This window comes from Aedes albopictus, chromosome 2 (genome assembly GCF_035046485.1).
Source record: "Aedes albopictus strain Foshan chromosome 2, AalbF5, whole genome shotgun sequence".
NCBI classification, from domain to species: Eukaryota; Metazoa; Arthropoda; class Insecta; order Diptera; family Culicidae; genus Aedes; species Aedes albopictus.
Window position 1 is genome coordinate 308,570,196 of NC_085137.1, and position 23,901 is coordinate 308,594,096.

Below are 23,901 nucleotides of genomic sequence, written 5' to 3' on the forward strand. Positions count from 1 at the left end.
TGAAAGAATCGTGGGAAAAATCTCTGAAAGAATCATTAAAAAAACAAATGATAAAACCCAGAAGGAATTCCTAAATCAATTTCGAGAAAGAAATGAATCTTGAGGTAAACTGCTGGGAAATTCAATGAAGAAATCCCGGAAGGAAGCCCGGTAGAAATCCCTAAAAGAATCTCGGAACAAACCCCAGGAAGAGTCCTGAAGGAATCCTGATACAATATCGAGAATAATCTGTGAAAGAATACTGGAAGGAATTTTAAAAGAAACCCCGGGGAAATCGGCGAAGGGATGCTATGAAAAATTGAGATGAAATTCATAGATTCAGGAAAAATAGGTGAAAGATCCCGGGAAAAAGAATGAAGGGGTGGAAACCCAGGAGAAAGAACTGGGATGAATTCCTAAGGAAATGTAAAAGAAAACGGCCGTTTGGGACAAGTTCTATTTGAATTTAATCGTCTACTGTAACATGCACTGCTAGGTGTTGCTATGGTAACAGTAAGTACGCCAAAGCTCGTACATACTAGGACACAATATGGTAACAAGTCAGCCCAAGAGAGAGCTAGCATACAAGTTCATAGTGGTTTCTGATTTTAGTGGTGTTGCGTGTACGTACACGCTGCATTACACGAACACCACCTGAGTTACTGGTTGAAAATAGTAAACAAAGATCAGCTGTTCCCAGCAAAATCAATTGGGCATGTTTTCAAACCAGTAGATTTGCATTAGTGTTCGTGACACCGCGCTATTGGTTCGTGACACCACACTAATGGTTGGCGTTGCTTAAGGTCACATTAGGCATGACAAATATTTGGCCAAACCAGCTCAAGAAATGATCATCACAACGTGAATCATAGCAACCTTGGATGAATATCGGACTTCAATGGAAAATATTTGTCATAATAACAATCATTCTAATGGTGGGACCTGGTGTGATGGTTAAAGTGCATGCCTTTCACGCCGAGGACCTGGGATCGAATCCCACTCCCGACAAACTCACAAAATGTGAGTTCCTCCGTTCCTCCTTCGGAAGGGAAGTAAAGCGTGAGTTCCGAGATGAACTAGCATAGGGCTAAAAATCTCGTTAAAACAGAAAAAAAATCTGTCTAATGGCAATGGCACCTTTACACCATTACTTCCACTAGGGAAGTGGAACCATCTCGGCAGGGGTCCTATTTTGGACACTTTTCTGCTTTCACTCAGCCTATTCTAAACCAATTGGCACAATTTTTGCAGTCGTGTACAAAATTTCAAGTTAATTGGTTTGGAATTGACTGAATTATAGCGAAGAGTGTCCAAAATTGCCGCTGTCCAAGTGGTTCGCTACCCTACTTCGATGCCAACAGGAATCCTGTGGAAATACTTTTTTTTTGAAAATATATTTTCTCAAATTGTAATTTTATTCATGTTATTTCTATAAACAAACCAAATGAATATTTACACCACTTCTAATACACATCAGTGTATCACAAGCAAGTAACACTGTTATGGTTTGTTTCCAAGAATTAACTTTCACACACGGTTAAACACACATTACAAACAATGATAGGTTTATTTTGGTTCCTGTGGTTAGCACATTCAAGTGCAACACGGATAACGTCCAGTACACAGAGATATCCCACGAAAGAAGACGAAGGTGAGTTTGTGTAAATAGTCGCTTCTGGTGTTGCTGATATGTCTTACATTGAAACGCAGTCAAATAAACCTCTCGCGAAACAGGAAAGCCCACACTTCCACATTTACCATTACCTATTTATAATAAACTTATTCGCAAAAAAAAAAAGGAATTCTTACCGTAGCCTCATGGCACTGTGAGCACTTGACGACGTGCTGTTCCTTTTTCCACGAGATATCAATCAAGGCTTGACAGACGCGGCACGTTACGATGACACTGCTCTGTTGTTCTTGCTGGTATGGCGGGGGGACTTCATCCGGCCCAATCGAGGAAGCCGTGACTATCGCTTGTGATGCTGCAAGATGTTCAAAAAAAAAGAGATTGATTTTAATGTTAGAGTGTAAATTGGATAAATACTCATGTTTGTGGGTATTTTATGGCGTTGTTTCAGTCTATCAACAGTCGTTGTCAAATCAATCGATATTAATGTTACTTTTTACATCAATGCTAGTAAAGCATGGTATCATAGCATAGGCGATTGTACACATCGTGGGTGGCTATACAATGCTCAGCTTCGTATGTTTTGAAAAATCTAACACGTAGTGTCGGTAAAATAACGTTTGGGATTAACGCTTTTTTCAACGTGTTAGAGTTGGTCGAAACAAGCGTCACATTGTATACCTGGTCACGTCCTTACAATCGCTAGGGAAGGGTAGGAATGTTAGTTTAACGTCTACTTGAAGATACAGGGTACCCAAACTATCTCCATAGACGTTAAGGAAAAGGGATTTATGTTAGTAGGTTGGGATTGTTATGAGGAGCTCTATTCGACAATCTAGAGCGCAGTTGACATTTGATGGATGGTTTGCAGATCTGTTAAATGAACTTATGTTGATATTTCTGAAAGAAAGTATATTAGTATACAAAAACAAAAATATAAATAACATACACATCACTGCATATCAATACTGAAGATAATGAAGGGGTCGAAGGAATGAGGCTTAAACAGAAGCATTACAAAAACACATCAAGTTTCAATCGATGCTCCCAGTTTAGGCAGGAAAATAGCTAAATTGAAACTTGATGTGGTAGATCTTACGCCGTAACGCACCATTCCAAGGTGTTCTACTCACGTTACGGGAGTTTTTACACCAATGCCAGTAAAATGACCACAAAACAGAAGCATAACAGAGGGAATTTACTTGTACCATTTCTTCCACAACTTAGGCATATGCATAGACTACTTTCAGAAGTCGCCGGGAATGTTATTTGAGGATGTGACTTTAAAAATGTAAGGATTTTACATTTTCCCCCCGAAAATCCGAATTGGCTTCTTTAGTGGTGTTGAGATAATTCCATATTCACAATCTACATGCCAAACTGAGCCGAAATCCAAATTTTCATGAACTTTGGTACCCGGGAACCTATTTAAAAATCGATTTAAAGTTTGTATGGGAGCGATTTGTCGAATCACCCCTCGTCGCATTTCGTACTGGGCGGAGCTGTCAAGCAGTTGCCCAGCTGTCAAAAGGTGATTTCAAAAAATCTTTTTGTAATTGAATTTAGGTATCAAAATAAAGTTTTAAAAATCTGAAAAAAATCATACTGGCTTATAAAAAGGTGCTCTTTCGAATAAAATCAAAAAATCAATATATTATTCTTAATTTAAAAACCCAATTTACAAGGCCATATGTGTTTGCCACTCTACATTCTTCATCTACCTATATATATGTATATATAAAAATGATTTTCTGTCTGTCTGTCTGTTTGTCTGTCTGTCTGACCGTTATGGATTCGAAAACTACTGGTTCGATCGATGTGAAATTTTGTATGTGAGTATTTTTGGGGCCGGGGAAAGTTCTTAGCTTGGTGTGGGACCTCTCCGGTCTCTGGAACGGGGGGCTCCCATACAGATGACTTTGCGGGAGACTTCCCTATGGAGCTGTACGCCAAAAAAACACAGTAGGCAGGTAGTACGACGTTTGCCGGGACAGCTAGTGTTACATAAAGACAAACATAATACAACCTACACTAAAGGTAAATACACTGGCATAGGGAAAACTATTTGTTAGGTTCTATAGTCGAAGCGCTGTACTTACTAAGAACATGCTGAGAGTAACGATCCCATTTGATCCAGGATCTTTTCGTAACGGAAATATTATTGACTTCCTTAAACATATAGAAAATCATCGTGTCTGCCACACGATATACGAATCAAAATCATCCATGGATAATAAAGTTTCTCGCAGTTAGCTAAGCAGCAGGCCATGTCCCAGTTGAGGCGTAACGCCGCAAAAAAGAAGGAGAATCCCTCTATAAATCTACGTGATTACATGCAATCAGCAGATAACATTATTGTACCTCTCTTATCTCCCTGATTTAGTGCTGCGGTGAAAGTTACACTTCCACAGTTCCATCACATCAAAACATAGATAATCAAACAAGTGACTCAAATACCGGCATTGGTCATGGCCTCTTCTTTATTGAAATCACAATTGCAATCACGAACACAAACCAGCGACAGGCAAACCAAAATAAGGAAATTACATGATTGTAGCTACAGAGGATAGACAAAATGATCGAGACAGGCAACATTTTCACTTTCCGAAAAAAATGTTCAAGTGGATGTAACTTTCCGTAAAGTGTAACAAAAATTCTCAAACTTTGATTTCTATATTTATGGGGAGTAGTGTAACTTCTTCAAAGTTGCGAGTCATGAATGTTCGAAATATTCTTTTCATTCGGTTCATTAAGTCCGGAGATATAACAGTTAGAATATGGCTATCAGATAATTATGCATTTTACTAAAATCGCTCTAACTTCATGCAGAAAAGCCCAATCTTGCCCAAATTTGGACTATTAATTGATAGACAACTTTTTGATCAATTCTCAGTGAAAGTTTTAGATTTTGAAATGCACTTTACGAAAAGTTACAATCAGTTGAACATTTAAAAAAAAAGATAAATTGTGCCTATCACGTGCCGATCATTTTGTCTATCCCCTGTATATATACCAGCTGGAATTCCGCGCATGGTGTCATAAAAACGATGCTAACGGTGATTGAGTCATCGTCTTCGCTTTGTTTATCCTATTTTGATAACACTGAATGACCGTGGAGGGAGTGGAACCTCTAGTTAATACTAACTTCTAGTTGTCCATTAGAACACTTTCTTCTTATTGGCATAATGTATCAACTGAAACAAAGCCTGAGAAGCTTATTCTGATGTTTTTATTTCCTCGTCACAGAAGTGACAAGACAATTTCATATTTGGATGGCTCCGAACGTTTGTAGATGGATTTCTGCAGGGCAGTGGTCAGTCGTTAGGCCGGTGTAGATGTTGAGATCCCGTTCGATGAAACTTTATAGTTGTTGGGGTTTCTTGCGGTTTATCGTAACCAGTGTTGGAGAAACGCAAATTCTCAAATGTCATGGTTGAGTTGTTTCACCCGCGATTCTTGACTCGCCAAACTCACCGCCGAAAAAATCATGCATGAGTTGACTCGTGATTTCACTCATTGCTTTATTTCTTGGCGTTCTTATTATTTACATCGAAGTTTATAGGATTATATGATAGAACAAAAGCAAATCTAGCGTACAATATTGAATGCCGTTTAAATTGATTTGGATTCGTTTTTACAAGCGAACGAGATTTCGGCGCTTGACTGGTGAGAGCGAGATTTTGCATGAAAATTTCGCGCGTGAGAAAATGATTCAGAATCGCGTGCGAGTTTGCTCACGCAGGTGCGGTTCATGAGTGTGCTTTGAGTGTGATTTTACCAACACTGAATTCGTAACGAGCCTTTTGGATTGGCTTGTTTAGGGAAGTGCATTAAAGTTGGATGTGATTTGACTGATCATAAATAGATTCGGTCCCATTTTTACACAGTAGTCTGAAACTTGGTCTGATATCTCGCAGAAGGGCTCAGGGACAGTGAACCTTTCATTAGATCTATTCTGACTAGCTTATCAGCAATCTTGTTTGCCTCTAGACCCGTATGTCCTGGGATTAAACAAAGGAAGACTCGATTGCGTATGGATTAGTTTTCCAACGCCAGAATGCATTCACACACTAGCTTTGGGTTACTAGTGAGTGTCATTATTATGTTTTAAGTTCAAAACCGAATTAGCGACATTTTGTCTATTACTTCCGCTGCTTTTGCCTTGCGTTTAACACAATGTCAGAAGTGGCGCGCTGTATAGTACACCTGGAATTCTATACAGCGCGATACTTCCGACATTGTGTTTGACGCAAGGCAAAAGCAGCGGATCAATAAGCTTTGTTTACATTACGCCGAAAAACTCAATCTTTCAACGCACTCTGTTTAGAGACGCTTTTGTGCAGTAATTTTCACATTAATAAGTTTTTCTTCTAAACTCAATAAAAACTTTCAAGGGATGGGCTTGGTGGTCTAGTGGCTACCGCTTCTGATTTATATGCAGAAGGTCCTGGGTTCAATCCCTGGCCCGTCCCTTTCCTCCTACTTTGTATCTTTCTATATACTTTCTCTCTGCTCTCTTCATATACAACTCATGTATATTCCCATGTTCATAGCCGTCGCTAGAACAGAAACGGGTTGAAAAAGCCGTTTCCCTTCCTTCCAAACTTTCACAGCACAGTGTCACAATCCTATTAGAAAACGCCTACAAGTTATGCAATCAAGCGAACTGTGCCGCACATCTTCAAAATAATAAAAACACACAATTCTATCACCTTTCCCTGGTATCCACACACCAATGTGTGAACCTTCTGCCAACCAATTCCCACCAACACTCCAACATCCGCATGAATTTGTGCTGGCGCAGAGGTATATTCGGCCAGATGTGGATACAAACGATTGCAATCATCACTTCCTTACCCCTTCCCCACATTGACCTGCAACCTGACGTGGCAGGCGCCAATGTCGCCTAAAAATAGAAGATCACCAACGCTCACACACTGAAGATGTCTGCTAGTCCCCGGCAGTTATCTCATTGGTCCTTGTGTGAGTGTAGCTGGTCTGGCGATACTGGAGTAGCATCCACGGGCGGTCAATCAAGCTCAAGCTCAAGTAAACTCAATAAAAACTTTCAAGGGGTTTTACAAAAATTCTCGTATAGCAAAATAAAACAAAAACTTTGTTTTACTAAATTGTTGAATACTGTTATATCTTCCTAGAGCTGAGTTTTCTGCAATCAAGCATTCAAACCAATCCCTCAAAATAGTAATTCTGGGAAATACATTGAAACTCTAAACAATTGAATTGTTAAGTAATTAAAATATTCTTTTTTCAGCTTAATCGAAAGATAAAAATTATTGTTTCAAAACATAAATTGACAAAACAGACAAACAGAATGACATTGACAGCTCATATCGAAAAATAAAGAAATCCCACAATAAACTTTGAATCCAATCTGCAAATAGTTCCAATGCTTCAAAATTATGAAATTTTGTATTTCGATTTCAGATTATGAAATAATCTGGATACTCTTAAGGAACCCAATTATAACAGCTCTAGGACATACAATAAATATAATCGTCTTTGATGTGCATTTTTATGAATTCGTTAAACAAAATATATAGTGCTTATGGACTCTTGGGGGCCCCCCTAATTGGAAGGCCCGGGGCACTTGCCCCCTTTGCCCCCACTTAAATCCGGGCCTGCCTGGAATACTGTGGGCCACTGCTCTAAGTGGACAGATCTTTTTGTTCTAAGGCAATAGATTCCAGAGCTTGACAGATTATTAATTTTCGAGCCATCTGTGAATCAGCTTATAGAGCCAGTTTGACGCTGGCTCGACCTTCTCCCAACTCCTGATGAAAATAAGTGAACACACAGTAAGGTAAGTCATAATAGACTACCGTTTCCATCCAGTCACTACTATTTTCAATTGCAGGATGTATAACTATAATTTATTTACTGAGGTAACTCGTAAGGACTTCCGGTAGCAGTATTTTTGTTTTTTTTTTTTTACCTTAGAGCACTTGTTTCTGCTTCCAGCTTTATGAATTGATCTAACAGGGATAGATGAAGCATGGCGTCTAGAGCCAAAGTAGATGTAGGGCTTTATCTCTTTATCTTTATTCAGCTTTCCATTAGTGGCTTCAGATTTTAAATTCGTGTTCGTAAACACTGCGAAATAACGCTGCATTTATGTAAACGGCCGGCGCCGGGCCCAGGGCGCAAAAGTGGCATGGTTTACAAAACAGCAGATAACTTTTGAAAGAAGAAAAAGATATCCCTATTTTTTTTATGTTATGTATAAATGTCTTAGCTTTCAATTGATGCAAAAATTTTAAAAATCAGTGGTTGCCATCATGGTGCAAAAAGTTATGGTATAAAAATCCAAGATGGTGGCCAAAATCAATATGGCCGATCCTACTTTTTATAATTGTTAATGGTGTCTTTCCTTTTTTCAACAACATTTTATTTTGATGTGGTTTTTGGATAAACCTTCGAGTTATAACAGTTTGAATGAGCCACCATTTGCCCAAAATCGAGGGGTCTGCAAAAATTGTTATGGCTCTAACTAACGGAGGGCCCATCAATTTGAGTAACCGAATGCATTTTTCTTACTTTTTTCGCGAGGACTTTCAGGAAATCGCCACCTAAAACATTTTTGAAGACAAGGTGTAAATAGTGGGCCGGTCTCAGCGAGAATTATTCTACCCTAAAATTTATTGATAACGGCTCCGTACATTAAAATTGTTTGACGACATGACTCCAAAATATTACAGTATTGTTAATGCTGAGTGGCAGCTCAAGCGTCAATCTGAAGCTTTACACAGCAATTCGATGCCGAAATAGCTGGTTCAGTGCCAATGAAGTCATGTGATGCTCTAGTGCGAGCTAACTCATCGGCCATTTCATTTACAGCAATGAAAAATGACCTACATATATACATACAAGATGAACAACGTTTGCTGAATTCAGCTCCTCGATTTGAGTTCGACAAGAGATAACTAACTTCGAGCTAGAGTTAGCCGAAGCAAGTACTTAAATAGCAGCCTAAGCCTTGCTATCTGAGTGATTGTACTCCGCACATAAGAGCTAAGATTTCGGCCTGAAAAACGGTGCAGTGTCTACCAAGTGAGTAACTAATGTAGCCTTAGCTCACGAGAGGAGTAGACATTAGCGCCAGCTCGACCTTCGAGAAAGGAGTCATCAGTGTAATCAGATGTCCATTCTTTCCGGGAATTGAATTTCGTGGAAAATTATATAGATGGAAAATAACAAGCAATTGTAAGATCACTTGGAACTAGGACCACTTTGTCCCAATTTACCATAAGTGGAAATAACGAGATGTTTGTTGATCTGGTGTTTACAGGATACCTTAGTAAACCGAGTATCGATATGCGGTAAGTGCAAGAAAGTGCTTCTTGTTTGAATGTATATTAGGGGAACGCCAAAGAGAACTTCAAGCGCTGCCGTGGAAGATGAAGAGAAGCGCACTAAAAGACTTAGGGGGCAAGATGGCCACCCTAAGCTTAGGCCTCGAAGGATCAATAACTATAATGAAAACATGTCTAATTAACAATCATGCGCTTCATTTCATGTCTTTTCTACCCTCTTAACACAAAAAAAGCATTTTATTTTGCACTTTGAATGCTAAATAATTTAATTTAAAAACTGTGTGTGTTTGACATGCAAATTTTGCTATACACATGGGGCAAGACAGCCACCCCCTCGGGACAAGCTGACCACAGAGATTAAATTTGACAATTAGCGTGTTTCAAACGAAATACATCAAGTTCAAATAATTTGGCCACACCTTCCTTTCAGAAGGTTCGATTTTTACAAATATTTTCTCTATGATAATGCTTGAAACAAAATTCATAGATATTTATTTGAAAATTTGCGATATTTTATTGTGTTTATTTAGCAAACGTGTTTTTCTCGAAACAATATATGTGCAGACACATAAGTTCTCTATTCTAGCAATATTTTACACGTAAACTTGTTGTAACACGAACTTTAGCCGTGATTTTAGCTATAAATGTCTGTTCTCAGACCAATAAATTCAAGAAACATAATCGCTTCTCAATAGCGGATAACCCCAAAGTTATGCTGATGTAGCATCTCCGTCGCAATCAATTTTTCTAGCATCAGCTGTTATAAACAATTTATTTGTTTAAAGTTAGTTTTATGTAGGTGGCAATCTTGCCACGAATAATTACGTTATCTATGTATTTTTCATAAGTTATAATGAATTGAAAATATCTGATTTTTATTTCCTTTCTTTAACAACAGCAATATATTGGCACTATTGAAAATAAAATTTGATACATAAACGACGATACATCATTATTTACCCTTAAAATCACATGACGGATTATTATAAGAAAACCCTGTTTTTAAGGCACTCAAGCTTCAAACACTAGGACTAGACTAATTTACAATAGATTTTTTCAAACTAATTGTAACTTTTTTGCATATTATAAACATTAATGCTTAAAACACAGAGTGGCCATCTTGCTCCACAACCCTCTATAAAGATTTTTTTTTGTCTGTATTAACGAGATTTTTAACCCTAGGCTAGTTCATCTCGGGATCCACGTTTTACTTCCCTTCCGAAGGAAGAACCCACATTTTGTGAGTATGTCGGGAGTGGGATTCGATCCCAGGTCTTCGGCGTGATTGTCAAGTGTTCTAACCACCACACCAGGTCCGCTCCACTCTCTATAAAGATGAAATGTGATCGATACAAGGAATATCACACGCCAATATTAATACATACACTGCTGTCCTACGCATATTTGTACCATGTTATATGGGAATTCCATATAGACTGTTTCAGAAATTATAAATACACTTTGTTTATTCAATTAAATGAACTGTTCTAATGATTTTATCAACTTATTTCAGGGTATAGCATATTATTGTACTCCATATTTTTATATTTCTTTTCAATTGTCTTGATATTCTGAAGAACAGTCGAGTTCTCTAACAAATAACTTAATTTTTCAAATTTGCATTTGCGCAAAGGTGTTTTTTCATGATTTCAACATTATTTATCACTAAATACCAAAAATTATCTAAATTTTTATCACATTCGCTTTCTCAACAAGTTGTCTAAGTAATGCCTTGATCAAAATTTGGGAAAAATCGATAAAGGCATTCCCACAACATTTTTTCGGAGATCAAGTTTCTTATTTTTTAAGGTTTTCTACGGAACATAAGAACTACCACACAGTTTCTAAGCTTTCCTAAACGCATTTAATCTAAACAAACTTATTTTTTCAGCTCATTCGATCCATAAAAACGAATGCAGTAAACAGTAATTAAGACATTCGTTTGCTTAACGTTTGTTGCTACTGGTGTTGTTGAGAAATTTTTTTTTTTTTTTTTTCATAGTGATTACGGCGGTAGCGGTTCTAACACCGCACCCTTTCCCTACGTTTGCTTCTATGAGCCTCTATTTTTGTTTCAACACACAGAAGTACGTAGGCATATCGTGGCCCAAGTCGACACTGTTTTGGCCTGCGTTGAACAAAAATAGTTATAATAAAAGTTTCCCTTTTTTTCTTTTTGTCAATTGGTTTTTTTAGTATGGTCCATGTATTTAGTTAGGTTCTTGTCAATTTGTCAGCTATTCGAAGTAGATTCCCAAGGTAATAGTCAATTAAGTCATTCTGATCTGTTCTATCATACCAGTTTTAGTCATTGCTTTATTGAAGTATAGTTTTATTGGAAATATGCTGAATGTCGTTATTAAAAAGAGACGTATGGAACTGTGTCCTGGTAGTTGTTGCGACATGCACATACGTCATGTCTTAATAATGCCTAGGAGATTAACGAAAACACGTGTGTTCGGTCAGATGTCCATTGCGTAGAAAGTCAAGGAAAATAGGTTTCTTTATTGTCAGTTGTTATGTAAGCCTCGCTTGAAGCACTTCCCGTGAGAACCCTGTCATCTGTACACCAACTAATCCGTATCTTCGTACTCAGCTAAATACCGTACTGTCAACCGTCGAAAAGCCTACGGGTAAATATTTAAAAAAAAATGAATAATAATGCTGTCTAGCGCATTGTTTTCTATTGGCCACTATTTTAGTCTAGTCCCAACTGCAAGCTATTTTCCAATCTTAGCATCTGTTGGATCTTTCCTTCTCGATGACCTCTCCAGAGAAACGCCAGGTGTTCGTTGACGTGATTCTTGAAGCTATATTTATTTGATTATTAACAATTATCTCAAAATTTTAATAATTATATGTACTTACAAATTCGTCTTCTCTAAAGTAAGAACGATCCAACAAGTCGCGACTACAATCGTGCCTGATTGTGGACTATAATACGGCCAATTAGTGTGGTGGGTCTGAATGAGCAAATCTGACGGCTCGCACAATTCGGCGTCGCCTACAACTCAACCGTGTCAACAACTAACTGCGATCAACTAATCCAAATCAGGGATCCAAAATAATTCACGGTTGTAATATTATCGCTTTCTAAATTCGGGAATGTTTGTAATTCTACTATGCTTTGGAGTGACTTGCAAAAAAGTAAGCTATATTACTCCGCTTGTCATTCGTTTGGCCTATAGCGAAAAACGTCACTGTGTAGTATCAGTGTCGTTACCTACAGAATCCATTCGGTATGTTTTGCGAGGCGGTATACCTGTATCGTCAGTGCTGCCAGAGTCGGCAACATCCCCCGGCCCGTAACGCACTTCCGGTTCCGCTGTTGACTCTGCGTTACTCGTACTTCGAACTCTCAGCACCGCTATCTTAGATACTGGGCGTCGGAAAACTCCGCCGGAAGTCTGCACGGTTGCTTGACGTATACGACCGTCTCGACCAGGAATTACTGACAGAATACGGCCACGTGTCCAGCCATTACGCTGACTCTCGTTTACTAAGACCACTAGATCATTCACCTTCACTTCCTCGGACTCATTGAACCATTTGGTTCGTCTGGCGATTGTCGGAAGGTACTCTCTCACCCAGCGCTTCCAAAACTGATCGACAAGTTGTTGGTTCATTGCCCAATTCGATCGCGTTACCTTTGCTGACTCCGCTAATGTTTTGGGGGGTTGTGTAACTCCACTGGAACTCAGCAGTATGAAGTGGTTCGGCGTTAGGGCTTCTTCTGCAAAGTCGTCTAGAGGAATGAACGTAAGTGGTCTTGAATTAACCACGGACTCTGCTTCAGCGACTATGGTGGCTAGAGTCTCGTCGTCTGGGTTTCGATTAGAGGATAGGGATCCTAGCGCCACCTTGACCGATCTTACGAGGCGTTCCCACGATCCCCCAAAGTGTGGTGCTGACGGCGGATTGAATATCCACTTGGTGTTCGTGTTAGTGAACGTCTCCTGCATCTCCTTATTAGTGGCTTCGATTTCCGCAGTGGACGATTTCCAAGTGAATGGCCCTGATGGTCAGGCACGTGAAAAGCGCGATCCATCGTTTCACGTAGCTGCGACCGACTTTCACCTGCATTGGCCCGAAATAGTCAAGCCCTACGAAGGAGAACGGGCGAACAGCAACGGCCAGGCGTGCGTCTGGTAGAGGGGCCATTTTAGGTGTCGATGGTGTAACCTTGGCAATCCTGCACGCTTGACAGTTCTTTGCTACATGTCGTACCACTGTCCGTAGATTCGAAATATGGAACCGCTGACGAATCTCGTTGTGAACGGTTTCGTTGTTGGCATGCAGATACCGGCGATGATACCAGTTGATCAAGAGCAATGTCGCTGGATGATTACGAGGCAGAATCACTGGAAACTTGAAATCGTAACCGACGAAAGAAGCTGCCCCTATACGACTGTCCATACGCATTACACCTTGTTCATCAAGGTACGGAGACAATTTGTAGACCGGGCTCGTCTTCTCGATTGCTTTCTTGGGATTTACATTCTGTTGCCTCAGAACTGTTATCTCGTCCGGGTATGCAGTTGCCTGTGTGATGCACCATAGACTAATTTCTGCCTTCTGTAGCTCCTCCTTTGTCAAACACCCGGTGAATAAGGGTCGTTTCCTTTGTTGTTGACGGCAGTTTGCAAGGAAGCGATGTACGTAAGCTATTGACCTTAATAAACGCTCCCATTTCGAGAAGCGCTCCCAACAAATGATGTCCTTAGTGGTCGCTGCATGATGTATCAGACTCGGTCGCAGCTCCTCGGTTGTTTCTATTGGTCCCGATAGCTTTCTAACCGGCCATTTGTCTTCGGGCAGGTATAGAAATTCGGGCCCTTTGAACCAACGGGACTCGACATTGGTACTCGGTCCTTTCCCCCATTTAGTGGCTTCGTCAGCCACATTATGCTTCGTAGGACCCCACCTCCATTCCTCAGCTTCCGTCTTGCCCAAAATTTCTCCAACGCGAAAGGCGACGAATTGGCGATATCGGCAGTGCTGCGACTGTATCCAAGCCAACGATGCTAATGAATCAGTCCACAGAATTCGGCGTCGAATTGGGATCGTGTGGTACTCGCATACTGCTTTTGCCAGCCTGGCTCCTAGGAGAGCACCCATCAGCTCCAATCGTGGTACAGACAAAGCCTTCAAGGGCGCCACTTTTGCTTTCGCCATTATCAGTGTGCAGTAGGCCTCCCCCTTTATTACGGTACGAAAGTATGCAGTAGCTGCGTATGCCTCTTCACTGGCATCCGTGAAGATGTGTAGCTCGACCACACCGATGTCCGCTGCAGAGAATCCCGGAAAGTAGGCTCGCGGTAGTCTAATCTTGTTCACGTCGTCCAGTAGCTTGATCCACTTGCGCCAGCGCACTTGTGATGCATCGCTAACCACTTCATCCCAACTGACTTGGCTGCGCCAGGTATCTTGAATAATCATTCGCCCTTGAACGGTAATGTGCGATAAGATACCTTGGGAATCAAACAAACTCATCACACACCGTAGAATTTGTCGTTTAGTGGGAATAACCTCATTCAAGTTCAGGTCGGCTGCGAAAGCTAAAAGATCTTCATTCGGCAGCCATAACAAGCCCAGGACTCGCTCCGTCTCACTCTCGGTGTTGACGTTGATGGCCTTCGGTTCCAATAGCTTTTGTTCGCCGACTCTATCCAGAAGCGCAGCAGAATTCGAGTGCCAATTACGTATCTCGAATCCGCCACGAGCGTGCACCAGTTTCACCTCCATCGCTACCTTGATCGCTTCTTCCTCCGTGTCGAAGCTATCAAGATAGTCATCTACGTAGTGTTTCTTGATTATGGCTGTTGCAGCTTGCGGGAACTCCGTCTCATGCTCCTTTGCATTGAGATTCTTGATGTACTGTGCTTGACTCGGCGAGCACGTTGCGCCAAAGCTTCCTACGTCCATTACAAATGTTTTGACTGGGCCAGATGGTTGTTCACGGTATAGGAACCGCTGGCTATGTACGTCTTGAGGTCGGATCCTAAACTGGTGAATCTGTTTGAGATCACCGGAAACCGCTACCGAGTATTGTCGGAACCCGCACAGTACAGACGCAAGAGGTATAAGCATGTCTGGGCCTTTAAGAAGCATGGTATTCAGGGAAATACCTCCCACCTTCGCCGCCGCATCCCAGACAAGTCGGATTTTATTCGGCTTCTTCGGGTTTTTCACGACTCCTAGTGGCAGATACCACACCTTCTTTGGATCTGCCGACGCCAGCTCATGAGATGTTGCCTCATGGATGTAACCATTTTCCAAATACTCTTCGATCAGACGCTGTACACTAACTCGCAAATCGGGGTCCCTATTCAATCTCCGCTCGAAGCATTCAAGACGGCGTATCGCCATGGGGTAACTGTTTGGTAGAACTACAGAGTCAGTTCGCCAAAGCAGCCCTGTTTCAAAGCCCACTGAGGTTCGTCTCGTCGTCTCCTTCAGCAACCGACGAGCACGCTTGTCGTCGTCAGATTCAGGAGTTTGGTCAGCTGATACTCCTACATTTTCGAGGGAGAAATGTTGCTTAATCAGGTCGTGCAGCTGTTCATTCGTTTTGTGTTCGCCGTGGCATTCACAGATGTGGAAACTGAAGTTTGCTACCCTCTCACGGTCGACTGCGTATCCATATATGGTCCATCCTAGACGCGTCTTGGCTCCTATTGGGTCACCCAATTGACCCTCACGTAGCTTCAATGATGCTATAAGGCCGGCGTTGTTTGACCCGATCAAAATTCCTGGTACAACTGAGCCGTAGCTTCTGATTGGTAGTCCTCGTAAGTGTGTGTACTGACGTGACAGGTCCTCATATTTCAGCGATTGCATTGGGAGCTTCAAATTGCCAACAGTCCGGGTATCGATCAAAGCGTATTGTTCGTCTTTCCCTGCACCCGAGATTTTCAGCGAGACTCGTTGGGAGTTTGGTACCTGGCGGTTCACATCACTGGTCCACGTTAAGCATAGAGGTAGAGATTCCCCATCGTTTATACCCAAGCGATCTGCAATCGACTGCTCCACTAGCGTCATGGACGATCCATCATCCAGGAAAGCGAACGTCTCCACCGATTTACCTTTCCAAGAAAGTTGTACTGGCAGGATCCGAAACAGCGTCGATTTCTCCGCAGTACGATGAGCGTTCACACCTTCCACAGAGCCTTTGCCTGGGTTCTTTGGCTGTGCTTCGGTGGGTTGTTGCAGTTTCTGGAACTGTGTATGAAGCAGCTGGTGATGCCGTTGCTGGCAGCCTTCGATGCCACAACACGCTTGTGACTTGCACGGACGACGCCCATGTTTCCCCAAGCATATCCGACACAAATGATGGTCTTGAACGGTCTTCCACCGGCTATCAGGCCCCCACCTCTTGAAGACGGCACAGTCCTTTACCTTGTGGCCAGCGCCATTGCACGCTAAACACAGGACCGTCGGAGTGGATTCCTCCTTGACTTCCTTCTTCGCTGGCTCAGGTACTGAATGCGCGTTAAGAAAGTTCTTCTCTTTCGCTGAACCCACCTTGGCTGGTCGCAGTTGTTTAGTGTCCGCAATCACCGTGACTTCTGAGGCCGCTGCAACCAATGTAGACATATAGGAGGCGAACGTGCGTAGGTCGACCGCAACAAACTGCCGTTTATACAATGCCCAATCCAAGCGCTGTTGAGCTTAGAGCTTCTCCACTAGTTCCTGTAGCAGCGTCGGGTTGCATAAGTGTGCCAGTTGCCCCGCCGCCTCCAAGTGGTCACACAAGTTCTGAACGGCCATCCCAAAAGAGATCAAAGTATCCAATCGGTCTGCTCTTGGCGGGGGAACTTTGCGAATTTTATTCAACAGCGTCTGAATTATCAGTTCTGGACGCCCGAACAGCATGTAGAGTGTGTTCACGACTTGTGGTACACACGCTGGAAGCAGTAGACGACTTTTGACTACTTCCAACGCCCTTCCTTGTAACGCTTTTTGCAGTCTGGCTAAGTTTTCAACGTCACTGTAGCCACACGCCGTTGTCGAGTTAACATAAGCGCTGTAGAAGAGCGGCCAATCCTCAGGGTCGCCCCTGAAGGAAGGGAGGTCCTTGGGCATGACCTGTCTTGCCATCAATTGGTGTTGAGAGGGAGCCAGATGCTGTCCCACGGGATCGTAGAGCCTTGGCTGTACTGGAGCGTTATTCAGTACGTTCGGAAATCCGCCCGCCGCTCCGACATTCGATGCAAGCCCCGGATGTGGTTGTTGTTGGAAATATTGTCCACTGCTCATCATCCTCCCATCCAATACCACACCTGGCCCGGATGCTGGGAACGCTACAGACTGTACCTCTGGAAATCTCTCATTGGGTAGCGAGCCGATGTAATTTAGAGACTGTCCTGTCGAGAGTGAGAATGTGTTACCTATCTGAGCAGCAGGACTAACTGAAATCCCTGGTTGAGTAAAGCCCACTGCTGGCATCACGGAACAAGCTGTCACTACATTCGTTGGAGTGTTGACTCCCAATCCGGATAGATTCGGTACTCGGCTAACCAGTCCTCTGGGTGCAGTTGCTAGCCTTCCGAGGGAAGAGAATTCGGATTGTGCACCGCTGGGCAATTGTGAGGCTAGAGGAGCTGAGGAGATTGGAACGGGAGAGGGATACACTGAGTTACTCAGTTGTGACTGGATGAGAGGTGCTGAACTGGGTTGAAGTGAAACAAACGTTGTTGTCGGAGCAACCGCCGACATGTCCGGCATTCCATGGATAGTTGATGATGAAGTCGGATCAAATACACTCAGATTCATTCCTGCGGTTGTCGGAACCGAACTGATGTCAAACGTAGGCAGGCTCGTCGCTGTCACCTCTGGCCTTCCAGCAGATTGGGCCATCGAGAGGTTCTTCATCTCGCCGACCATTTGCTGCATCCAGTTCTGCACCTTGCTGACACCTGTCGGCGCCGTTTCCAGCTGACCACCCAAACTGTTTGCTAATCCGTCCTTCGTGGTGTCGATAATTCCCATCATTGCTTTATTTGCCAGTTTCTTCAACTCATGCCGCTTTCGCTCCATTTCCTGCCTGTGATTCTCTTCCATTTCTCGCTCCAGTAGATCTCTCTGTTCCTGGATCCACTGGAGGCTCGCCCGGGCCTGCTCGGTTAGAATTGAGTGTCTATCCGCCGAGGCGGGGACTATGGTTGGCAATGAAAGTCCGGGCGGGGCACTGCTCGCGGGTTGGCTAAGGGAGGACGGGATTGGTCCAATCGCTATACTACTCACCGGGGTACTCGTTTGTCCAGGCGGGTCGACTGGTGGCAGAATCGAACAATTCACACATACCCAGCTTCGATCCGCGACGGATTCGTTGACACCGGCGCACTGGTAGTGAAACCACTCCTCACACCGCGGGCAGAATACCATATTGTCCAGGTTGTTGGATTTACGGCATATTTTACAGTCATTCATGTCTGTTTCAGGCATCCTTCTGCCGAGATGCTAATAAGAATTTCTTCAAGCTTTGTTGGATCTTTCCTTCTCGATGACCTCTCCAGAGAAACGCCAGGTGTTCGTTGACGTGATTCTTGAAGCTATATTTATTTGATTATTAACAATTATCTCAAAATTTTAATAATTATATGTACTTACAAATTCGTCTTCTCTAAAGTAAGAACGATCTAACAAGTCGCGACTACAATCGTGCCTGATTGTGGACTATAATACGGCCAATTAGTGTGGTGGGTCTGAATGAGCAAATCTGACGGCTCGCACAATTCGGCGTCGCCTACAACTCAACCGTGTCAACAACTAACTGCGATCAACTAATCCAAATCAGGGATCCAAAATAATTCACGGTTGTAATATTATCGCTTTCTAAATTCGGGAATGTTTGTAATTCTACTATGCTTTGGAGTGACTTGCAAAAAAGTAAGTTATATTACTCCGCTTGTCATTCGTTTGGCCTATAGCGAAAAACGTCACTGTGTAGTGTCAGTGTCGTTACCTACAGAATCCATTCGGTATGTTTTGCGAGGCGGTATACCTGTATCGTCAGTGCTGCCAGAGTCGGCAACAGCATCAATTGTCTTCTAGATACTTCTAGATAGATTCATCGAATCAGTCGAACCCGTATGTTAAAATATAGTCGATTCTTTGTCAAATTGTTTTCTTGATTTCTACTTCTCTGTGTTCATCTCTTGTGTCCTTAAATTGTCATCGGTGAAAAACCCACAGAAACATGTAACTGAACTCCTGATATTTTTCTGTTGGTGTCATAACACTATCTAAGAGAAGAACAAAAATACGCAAAGTTGGTCAGTTGATTGTAATAAAACAAAAATTGCTTGTCAACTATTATGTATTCATCTCCCTACAAATACTATGAAAAATATTCAAATTCGTTCTATCCTAGCGGTCCTACCTCGATAAACCATGTCATTTTCTCATGCGTGGCCTAGAAATGTCAACCTAGTCATACAAAAGTAACGTTGTTCAGTTAATAAAAAGCAGTCAGCTTTTGTCCAAAATGTCACGTCGAACGCATTGATGTCAACAATGCGTTTAAATGTTCGCACGTTAGCTTCGAATCTATCAGCACAATTAAGTGCTGCAAATCTCCTTCCCACTATCAATTCGTCTGTTGATTTTAATTGTATTATTTAAAGAAAATATGACCAACTAACATGGTAAAAAATCGAAAAAGCGACTATGACATTAATGAATTACTAATCAAAATCAACCGAGAAACGTGGGAAATAGAGCCCAAACAACATTTTAAAGTCAGCTGGCTGTTAAAGGTTCTAAAACCTGTCACAAATCCTATAATACTTTTATTAGGATTTGTAACGATCATCAAAACCTTCTCAAATCCAACCGACTTGGAACTGTTGTTTGGGAATAGACTCTACTGAGCCCTGGCGGTTCCTCCGTGTTTATCGAGCATGTCTGATGCATATGATCAGCCATACTCCATCTGCAGCAGCCGGTTCGTGATGAACCGTTGGAGGCGCATTAAAGTGTTAAAAAGGTGATATGTTTCACTAAAGAACACTACATTACAATAATCAAAATGAAACTCCTTCACTTTAATACCGTCAACCCCTGCGAACTTGGCCAGGGTGCTACTCTGTCCCCACTCGCATAACAGTCCCATCTTTGCTGGGATTCCTATCCATATGGGACAGTTATGCGAGTGGGGGCAGTACTGGTGTTGTTGAGAAATTTGAAACAAAAAATTTTGTATTGAGAAGGCCCGTAATGGTGGTTCTTGATTAAATATTCCAGTAAAAATTACTCTTACCAATCGAGAAATATCTTTTCTTATCGATACAGTAATTTTTATTGTGTTTGGAAATTAAATGTTTTATCTGTGAGATTTTTTTCTTTTCTACTATGCTACATTTTTTGACCACTTTGAGCAACTTCAAATTTAAATCATCTAGTTTAAAGAGCCCTATTTTTTAACTTTTACCAGAAACATCTACAAAATTGGTATGATTTGCTTCGTTAGCATGTTTACTATAAGAGCTAGAAGAAACTTTTTTTGATATTATGCTCAAATTGAAATGACAGTTAATCGTTAGTGTATTTATAATTTCTGTCTGTAACTGTCTACCGTGAGGTCGCCATTCACCGCTCATTTAACGGCATTTTCGTAAAGTATATGACATTAAAAATCGATGTTTGTGAATGTTGCATTTTAATTTACGTTAACAACTCAACTATTATGTTGTTATTATAGAAAAAATATAAAACGATTGTAAAATATGTTTACAACCGAAAACATAAAAATTCAAATGTGTTATCTCTTGGCTCCTATTACCGCTCATGCATCCATTCACCGCTCATAATGGATCCATTCACCGCTCACTCGATTATTTTTTCATGGTATCACAGAAACTATGCATTTATAAAAACAAAATAACTTTTATTTACCAAAGTATTGATGATTAATGACGTTCAGTTCATCCTGTTTTGTCAAAATGGAATCTTTAACGGGTTTTACCTGTTGGATGTTTTTTCCACTGTTTGCACTGAGCAGTTCCCATGTTGTCCTGCAGCGCAGTATGAGAAATATGTTTTGAGAACGTGATTTCAGATACACCCATATAAAAACTTGGTGAAACGAAAGTTTTTTGATGTGGCAGCATGTTACATTCACTTTTGTTACGATACTTTACTAACATTTGATCATTTTTGTATGATTGACCCAAAATGAGCGGTGAATGGGGCATGAGCGGTGAATGGCGACCTCACGGTATATAACATGGGACAACTACGAGTAGAACGGCAGTACAATACATATTTTGAATAATAGTTTAAATAAATAGAGTTTCAAGTTTAATAGTTTATTAACCCTCGAGCGATCGCGCTGTTGTATTTTGTACAACACGTTGAAAAAATCTCGCTTTTCGTACTCAGCAGTAGCGTGGTGCTGACGGTGGTGGCCAACCGCGCGAGTTACGGAAGGTTAATTAAACTATTTCGAAATCTTTGTGAAAAACATTGCGTTTCCATGAAAAATGTTTATTTTTTTAATTGATTGAGTGCTTTGATGGCTTTGATTAATGCATGCTCATGTGTGTATGTACGTACACACGGCTAGGCCTTTACATAAAGGAGCGTACGTGAAGCAAATCTCATACTGCGGGCGCGACAATTACACAGCGTAACAAAAAATAACCTTTTGTCTGTCTCAAGAGCAAACTTATGTGTCTCCGAAGGATTTTGGGCCGCTGAATCCGAATCCGGGCTCAGATTTGCTCTAACACGTCACAATTTTGAGCTATACCTCAATTTATAGAGCAAAATATGCGATTTTGGGCTTTTTTGACTGCAAGCCATTAAGCAATAAAATATTTTTTTTAAGCAATCAAAAGGTTAATTGATCAATTAACATCTAAATTAACGACTCATGCAAAATATTTCGTTTAACCAAATTGAATTTGATAGTTTTAAGCGATTTATGTTAGGTACGATATTTCCCATACAAGTCACCCTCCAGAAGTTGCATGCAAGTTTCCATACTAACATAAAATGCCTAAATCTATCAAATTTGATTAGGTAAAACGAAATATTTTGCATGAGTCGTTAATTTAGATGTCAATTGAGCAATTTACCTTTTGATTACTTAAAAAAAATATTGCCTTGCTTAATGGCTTGCAGTCAAAAAAGCCCAAAATCGCATATTTTGCCCCATAAATTTAGGTATAGCTCAAAATTATGACGTGTTAGAGCAAATCTGAGCCCGGATTCGGATTCAGCGGCCCTAAATCCTTCGGAGACACATGAGTTTGCTCTTGAGACAAAAAAATGTTGCGCTGTGTTATTATTGTTGGTCAGTCTGCCAGCCAGCAGCACTAACATTCAGCCGCAGCGATAAGAGCAACTACTGCTATTAGGCTGTGGCTTCTCAGATTGCGGCAATCCACACATGATTTTTATTTGTCCAGCCTGACAAAAATTATCTCGTTTACCAAATGCTTGTTTGCATAAGAAAAGGGGGAAGTGTTTACATGTCTTGATTGAAGAGATTCAGTACAATCATCTGGAGAGAATTCTAATAATTTTAATCTTTTGGGCGGATTATGAGTCGAGAATGGGAACTAAAACACGCAATTTCATGCGCGATAGATCGAACGAGACTGCGAATAGAATGAGTGTGAGGAAAACTTGAAGAAATCTAACTCCGAAGGCCATGGATAACGCAACTGGGTCTTACGATAGACACACAGTGCTTGCTTTTCCACTGATTTCAAGCAAGTAGCTTGGCTAACTACCCAATCCATCCACCGATTGCTGTTGTTTTTGCTTTACGTCGTCGGTATGACATACAATGAGGGTGGAATTCGATAAGGAAACCTAACAAAAGTCTCACGTAGGCAGCACCTTCTTGGTATGTTTCGCCGGGCACTTGGGAATCAATATCACTATCATTATACGCAAAATGATCAAAGAAACAGAGAATATCACTTACGTTGTTCGGACCCGGAATCCGGTTGTCCGGACTGGGAAGATTGCTTCAAAAGTGGCTGCTTTTCCGATTCTCCGTCCATGATGGTGATGATGTGTTCGCTAGTTAATAGATTTACAGTAGCAGTAAATCCGATGTAATGAGAAGATTATACTGATGCACCTCTCAGATTGTTCAGTACACTTGCCTTCGATACTTTTTTGCCTACACTATTTTTTTTTTCTTCACTTTGGCATCTGCTAGCAGTCGACTAGGAACGAAAAATAAAGTTTTACACAAAGATTCAAGCGATCCACGGCTATTACACAACGCACCACCACTTGATACCAAGTTTCCAACGTTTTGTCGCAATTTTCTCCCGATTGCTTTTCGATTCCAAGGGTTTCCTTATCACTTTTCCAGCGCACTATTGACGAACAATGAAAATGACTGTACAAAACACCACCATATTAAAATCGCTTTTTTCCTCCTATGTCACTTCATCCTTCGCTTCGCACAAACACAAACCTGGGGGGAGATCAGATTCTGCGAATCAAGAATCCCCTCGAAAATCGAACACGGGTCCAACCAACGGCACAGGGCCTGTGATGCTCAACAGCAGGATTTATCCAAAAACACGGTAACTCGCGGAATCAGGACACCGATGGCCAAAGAACACTGCAACTGGAGGCCGAAAAAAGGCTGAACGAATGACGCGATGAATCATACACGCCAAGATGGAAACAAACGGGACTGACTGATGGTTGCGCGACGGCAATGACAAAAGTGGAGCAAAAAGTGCATCCACCGCGGCAGCGCTTCGACTGACGGACGGCGAAAAGCGGAACAAAACAGAGGAGCAAAAAGGAATGTCAAAACTTTGCTAGGGGTGGATTTTCTTTGTGAAAAACATTTAAATCTCGACTTCAGTGTCATAACGGCGTAACAGCAATAATCGATTCCGCTCTTCATTAATTATTGTCTATCCGGTTGGAATCAAGACCGACATTCAATCAAAAATTGCCATTTTCTTGGTCCACAAGTGT

The 23,901-nt window shown here is 41.5% G+C and overlaps 1 protein-coding gene across 3 annotated transcripts in view; it reads right to left on the reverse strand.

Moving 5' to 3' along the window:
* Nucleotides 1-23,672, reverse strand: part of LOC109428654 (type 1 phosphatidylinositol 4,5-bisphosphate 4-phosphatase) — a 33,980-nt gene extending 10,308 nt beyond the window's left edge. The window contains exons 1-3 of one of the 3 annotated variants that reach the window (XM_019704460.3): nucleotides 23,384-23,671; nucleotides 22,880-23,126; nucleotides 1,789-1,964 (exon numbers count right to left, since the gene is read on the reverse strand). In XM_019704460.3, coding sequence (XP_019560005.1) covers nucleotides 1,789-1,964; nucleotides 22,880-22,958 — 255 coding nt within the window. In that variant the 5' untranslated portion in view covers nucleotides 22,959-23,126; nucleotides 23,384-23,671. Of the gene's footprint in view, nucleotides 1-1,788; nucleotides 1,965-22,879 lie in introns of all 3 variants that reach the window. The other 2 variants (XM_019704459.3, XR_002134540.3) reach the window with 2 other exon arrangements.
* Between the last annotated feature and the right edge of the window lie 229 nt (nucleotides 23,673-23,901).